The 6,966-nt window shown below is 44.6% G+C and overlaps 1 protein-coding gene across 1 annotated transcript; it reads right to left on the reverse strand.

The window, feature by feature from the left end:
* Nucleotides 1-558: 558 nt before the first annotated feature.
* On the reverse strand, nt 559-3,020 carry LOC139768583 (quinone oxidoreductase-like protein 2). Its single transcript, XM_071698909.1, has 4 exons — nt 2,864-3,020; nt 2,026-2,233; nt 816-956; nt 559-736 (listed from the first exon to the last, which is right to left on the reverse strand). Exons 1-4 carry the CDS (start codon nt 3,018-3,020, stop codon nt 559-561), a joined length of 684 nt encoding a protein of 227 aa, XP_071555010.1.
* Between the last annotated feature and the right edge of the window lie 3,946 nt (nt 3,021-6,966).

Below are 6,966 nucleotides of genomic sequence, written 5' to 3' on the forward strand. Positions count from 1 at the left end.
TGAGCTATAGTTTATTTAAAAATATGAACTTTCAGCGCCAACTTATTTCCGGTCTAAAACCGGGCCGTGACGTCTCTCATTCTTCTCTCTGGTACTACCATTTGATAAATTTGATAGGAAACGAATAGAAAACTATACTTCGAAAGGAAAAAAGTACAATTATCAGGTTTGGAGATGATAAAAAAAACGATAGTTTTAAACATAGGAATGTATAAATTTATTATTCTGCTCATTAAATCAGATACAAGCTCCCCGATAACGATTCGCAAACATTATTCTTATATCAATGAGATAAAAACGCGACCTGAGAAACGGTACTGTACGCTAACGCCATCTTGGAAATTATCGCGAGCAAGATAAAAGAGCCGCCGACTGACAATTTGCCTATTGAACAGAATGGATTGACCAAATACGTATCTAAAGCCTTGTGTACACGATACTAGAAATCGGTCCGAGTTTCGGTTTAAGCCAATGAAACTGCTGCTTTTCTGTAAGAGCTGCTAGTTGATTGGCTTAAACCGAAACTCGGACCGATTTCTAGTATCGTGTACACAAGGCTTAAGGCTCGCACAGAGTCAGCCGATCACGATCCTTCATGTCGATCAATACTTTCCCGCTCGGCACCGTCGCGTAATAATTGAACGCATCGTTAACGCGGTGTAGGCCGAAAATCGCTGAGATCCGAGGACGAATCGCGCATTCCGACTTGTAGTCCAACACATGCTGCATGGTCTCTCTGCAGGGAAACATATTCCGGTTATGTACTCGGTCAATTGTGTGAGTGATCGTCTGGCTCTTAAAAATACAATGTCGACCTGTACACTAAAGCGTCGGCGACTTTGTAATGCTCCGCGGCGACTGCAAACATCGTGCAGTTCGCTGGCATGAAGGAAAGATCGAGAGATCGTTTGTTTCGCGCACCACCGAGGACAGCGACCAGACCGTCGTATTCCAAGCTAAAAAAGAAGATACATACTTATATGCGCCATGTATAGTATATTAACTGAGATCCGTATCGAAGACTACGGGCGGAATTTATAATTCGATCTTGTATTCAAGATCGTCTTATTGTTAAAGGATATTAAAGGATGAAATTTAAATCAACACCTTGAGTTAACATTTTGTTATTTTTAACTGCCATATGTGTCAAAATTTATTATTTTAACAAAAACCAGTATTATTTTAACTTTATTGTTTTAGTTAAATTGTTAAATTAACAACATATTGAGTAGGAACAGTGGCGACCTACAAGAATGATTAAAAATGACTCAAAAGTATAGCTTGACATTCCAAATTTAACAGTGTAACAAGTCTGGTCGATCTTAAGATTCGATCCAATTAATGAAATGACTATACAGCGTCTCGAGATCGTACTGAAAACATACAAGATCAGATTATGATTATCGGCCTTAAATGCAGTAAAAATCGCGAATTAGAATTTAATCAAGCAGAGCCTAATCTCAACACATTTAATGTCATTATCACCGATTGATCAACGCTATCATAGAAATGTATAAAACTCGTAAAAAATAACGTTTATAATTTTATAAATGTAATTAATATTAAAATAATAGTTTAATAAGTAATAAATAGTACTATGCATGCTAATTGTGCACAATTCAATCACATTATATAATATTTTGTCGAAATGTGGATTTAATAGTGAAAATTTCACTCCGAGACGTAGACGTAGAGATGAGCGAATTAAAAATCCAACATTCAACGTGTTAACCAAAAAGAATTAAGAATAAGATTATTTGATTTTGATTCAAATTCTAATCTTCAGTTTGCAATCCTCGATTTCCAATGCATAGTCTGATGTCTGATATAAAAGTTCACGTCGCTGATGTTCGCGATTAGCCTGGAAAGTCGCAAACGTGTCCTTTTAGGCGAGTCTTAACATCTCGGACGATCTACTTTCCACGTTTCTAACTTCCGTTTCACAATCGCGATTCTTGCTACACCTCCGACTATCAAAAGGAACCTCGTAAATCTAGTCTCGTAACATAGCATACGTGATTTCACCATTTGATAGCGTCCCGAAAGCACGGCCCGCCTTCGGTCTCGATCATCACGCGCACTTCTTCCTTCCCGCCGATTTTCTTCAACTTGTACGGCAGGCAATGTCCGCTTCTGCGTATCACGGTCGCGCCGAGATCCTCGCACAACTCGGCTCGTCTTGCATCGTCGCATAGAGCTATCGGCTGTAAAGGAAAGAGATAGAAAATTCCGCCTTCTTTGAGTAATTATTAATTACCTGCGAAGTAATTAAACAAATAATTAAAACGAACTAAATATAATAAGTAGCTTTACAGGAAGAAATATATATTCGTGGGAATTTGATCTCAGTCATTACATCGATGAAATTATAGACAAGTATGATATATTCTCCAAAAGAAGCATGTAGTTTTCATTCTTGTCTCTCATTACACGTTTATCGTAATGAAAATAATGAGATTGAGATAGATATACTTTCGCTCCGAAGACTCGAGTGGCGAGATCGATGACGGCGAGAGCAGAGCGCGAGTGTCTCGCGTTAACAAGGAGGCATTCGTTTCTCTGGATGCGTGCTCGACGTCCGATCGCCAGTAACGCCGAGAAATAATCGTCCGTAACGGCCGCCGCGTTTTTCAGAGACACCCGTCTCATTAATCTAAACACGTCCTAACATTTACCCGGCTCGATTATTCTCTCAGCGGGGACCCGATCCCGGCGGAATGCGGCGCGCGTGAAGAAAGTCGGCGTGCGCAAACCGACACGGTGTACGGTATTTACAAATTATAAGTCTCACGGCGGTATCCGCGAACGGATCTGAAGCATATATACGAATTGAGATACGCCTCTCCTCTTCAGGGTAAAACACGCCCTACTCTGTAATGAGCCAGGCAGCTCTCGGCGAGACCGCCGCAAACGGGATAGTTGTGCACGACGACTTCCTCGCCCATCTGGTAGCCTGTCCTCTCGTGTGCCAGTCTGCCCATTTCCAGAATCGTCCCCGACACCTCGAAACCGAGGACCATGGCCGGCTCCGGGATTCTGCGGTGTTCGCCGCGCCAGAGGAGCACGTCGCTTCCGGTGAGCCCGCAGAAGCGCACGTCCACGCGGACCTTTCGACGAAACGCACCTCGCGAATTTCGCGTGGAGGAAAGGAAGAAGGATCCCCGCGATCGGAGAACGAACGGCGCGCGTCGCCGGCGAGCGAGCGAGCGGGCGGAGAAAGTGTCTATCGCTCGCTGTGTGAATTTCAGCCCGGCGACTTTTAACCTTCGTGCTCGGATCGCGAATCGATCCTTAAGTGAAAGCGAGATTTTCACAAGGCGAAGCGACGGGTATCGCCGCGACGCCTTATGAAATTCCGCGATTAGGTCGCGAGTTGGTCGCGACATTGCAACGCGTAGAGCGGCGTCAAAGTTCACCGAGAGACTGGCGGTTTATTTTGCCAGTACGACTATCTTAATTCCGCGTAGAAATTGCAATGCCGCGTGGAGAGCAGGAAGTAGCGATTAATCTGCAATGATATAGGAAAGGAAGTGTGGCTGGATTGGAGTTAAATGCGAAAACATTGAGTTTCTTTGAGAAACTTTAATAAAAACATTTTATTAAAGACGGCTTTAAATGTCTTTTAGACACATATATATCTAAAAGATGTCTTAAAGATGTCTATAAGACGTCTTTCAAGCGTGCTGTCTGAATATTTTATAATGCAGTTAAGATGGCCAGGAGACAGACCACATGGAAGAACGTTTTCCTTCTAAGAACCTGTGTTTTCTGAATCGCCTCTTCGGGAATGTACTCCAGTTTCAGATTACGTGGTCCATGCAGTACCGCAGCTTGTAGTTTCCTTCCGGTTTGCGTGCTCCGCGTTGGCTCCACCACCTTCCGAATTCTTTCCAAACATGTGGCAAGCTTACCATATCGCATAAATATCTTGGAACTTTTCTCGGCAACAGCTCGCGGCTCAGCGAGCAACTTCATAATTTATAACCTGTTATCGCGTCTATAGACAGTTTCCTGCAAATTCCTCCTTTCAGGTCGCTCGGAAAAAAGACGATCGCATGGCCAATCGATCATACTTACGTTTTCTCTCCGCGCGTGATCATCTCCTTTGTAAAAAATGACAAGATTTCTAATCTAATGATCGCTAAATATCGCCACATAAAAATTCGCGAACCGAAATATTTCTGCAAAATACAAAATCTATGACAGTGTATGAAAGTTTGCTAGATCTTCTATTATTTTAAGGGATTCAATCCCCTCAATCCTGTAAAAGTGTAAAATCTAGTTTTAAAGTATCGATCTTTTGTTTTTCTGAAACTTGCGATAGCTCAATGCTTCCTATGACGGTCTTATGTCCATTTTTACCAATGCAAGTTAATTTTAATCTCGGTTTAACTTACTTTTTATTTCTTTCTAGTTCTAAGAGTTAGAAAGAGATAAATAGTAAGTTAAACCAATAGATAAAAATTAATCTACATTGGTAGAGAGACATTAGGCCGATATTCATAGTCAAATCTTAAGATCGTCTGGTCGAAGGCAGTCTTAAGACTGCATCCGGACTATGAATACCAGCCTCAGATGCGGTTCGCGATTCGTTCGACGCTCCATTCTTCCTGTATAAAAACCGCCATCAGGTTTTACCTACCATCTCCAGCCTCTCGTACCCCCCAAGGTAAGCGACTCTCTCGCGAGAGGCAGGCGAGCCCTCGCCTCGGTCTCTCTATAGGGCTGGCTCTAGCGCGCGTTCAACCTTCTGGCCGCTCCTAAGATCCTCATAAGGTTGTTTATCTATTCGCTGCTTTTGGCATTTACCTCTCGCGTTTGTCCCAAGCTAGACCGGCTCGTGGAACACGCACAGCTTAATGGCCCCGGCCCGGCCGTTAAGCTGCGCGACGACGACGTCGTCATAACTCACGCCTACTCGTTTCCTGTTCCCTGTGTCGCGCCACCGTTTATCGTCCACCTTACCCTCGCACGAGATGTTCTCCTGTTCATGTGAGACGGAATTGACGCTAGACCGATCGAATAAGGGTGTGGGCCACTCGGCCTACCCTTTCCATCGTGCTCGGTCTTATATACCCCTAATCGCCAGCCGAGTCAGTTCGCACCGTTTGTAAAAACTCACATAACGCCATCCGCGTCTACGGCCGCGGTGAAATTACGCTCGTGTAATCCTAATCGGTACCGTGCACACGAGAAGTGGTGGATGTGAACCATCTTGCGGAACGGTGAAAGCGTATCATCGGGCTGAAGAGAGAGGGGAGAGAGAGGGAGACGGAGTCTCGAGACGTCTCTTTCTCTCGAACGAGAGGAGGCCGCCGTGCTTTTTATAGTATCCTTGGACGCCAGGACGAAATTTGTTCGAACCTGCTCAACCGTAACTGATTCGGCACCGCACGGGCGAGTTTAATGCTCGGTGCGCGCGACTGAAATGATACGCGACGCCGTTCATGATATCCTGATGGGGTGCAGTCTGAGTTTGGTATCAAATGGCTGCCGACGATAGGACGAGTCACGAAGCAAAACGAGGATCCCGCGTCGTCATCTTGCGCCGCGCCGCTGAGTGAGAACAGCAATGGCACCGTAGGTATTTATCGGCGGAAATGGGCGGACGCGTCCGCTCGAATATAGCGTCTGCCATCGCGATATGAATGCTGGCACGTTTACCGTACAGACCGCTACAGAATCATTAGACAATCTTTACACGAATTCTGTTGCCAATTCAATTTTTGCTTAAAAATAAACGAATCTTATCACGTAACATCATATATCTCTATTAAATCAAATCTTGAACAAACATTCTGTTGGAGTAAAGTATTTAATTGATGTACACTTTCCGGGAAGCATAGTCCGTTAAAAGCAAACCCTTTGAAACAAAAATTGACTTTAGATTGCCTAAAGAATAACCGAAAAAAATTCGAAGAGGATTTTCGCAACAAAAAAAATGTTCCTATGATAATTGCTTCTTCGTTTTACGCCGTTTCGGCTTACAAAAGATTCCATAGGAACGCTCTACACTTTCGGATAGCGGGGAAAGCCTGTACCATAGAAGCAAGATATTTTCCCAGCATACAGCTTTATTTACAGATAGATAATGTTCACAGAAAACTGTATCATCACGTCGAGCGCCTCGGAATCTCACGTCGAGCACTCGCGTTTGGTCCGCGCTTGAAAACCGCGAGTAGTCACTGCCTTTCCGAGCATGCCATAGGCTAAGTGAGGGAACCCATGAGGCCGTCTTCGCGCGTCCGATCTGCCTCCATCATCTCGTGCACTCCTGATCGGCCGGTAGTCCCACTTTCTTTCAAAGCCGCTGAAGCGGCAAATCTTTTTACCCTCCGGGGGATTAACAAAGGGCGGCCGATTAGGCACTCATGAGCGATCCTGAGGCCTGATGTGATCCCGATCTTTCTGGAACCGTCTTCAGGGACGAGTCCGCACCCTTCGGACGCGCGGACGCGGACGCCGCGCCGAGGAACGCGCGCGGTGCAAGGCGCGGGTCGATAATAGAATTAAGCTCGCTCGTGCGCGTGCTTTATTCATTTGGCACGAGGCGCGTCGGCTCAATATACATTTGCATTTCAACGCGGGCAGATCAGGTTGCATTGGCAACTTGCGTGGAACGTTGTAGAAGAAATAAATTCGAACTGCAGAATTTTATTTATCGAAACTAAAAGTTTGTAAAGAGAAAATATAGGAAAACATTGGGAGAATCATCAAGCGAGTCGCAACTTTTAAAAAGTAGACTTAAAACTTAAAACTCCTTTGTTGCGTGCGTTAAAATTAATAATGATCTAGAGATAGAAGCTGAAATTATATCAAATCCGATTGTTACGCCGCGAGGACCGTTGTGCTGCTGGTGAACGGAAATGGATGTATACGTATCTCGCAAACAACGCGCGGAGGAAGGCTTTGTTGGCAACAACAAACGTTATCTTCAAGATACGCATCGCGCATCTCGGAGGTGTG

The sequence above is a fragment of the Temnothorax nylanderi genome, unplaced genomic scaffold, assembly GCF_030848795.1.
Source record: "Temnothorax nylanderi isolate EJ_2023f unplaced genomic scaffold, tnyl_v1.0 TNYL_tig0017_pilon, whole genome shotgun sequence".
Classification (NCBI taxonomy): domain Eukaryota; kingdom Metazoa; phylum Arthropoda; class Insecta; order Hymenoptera; family Formicidae; genus Temnothorax; species Temnothorax nylanderi.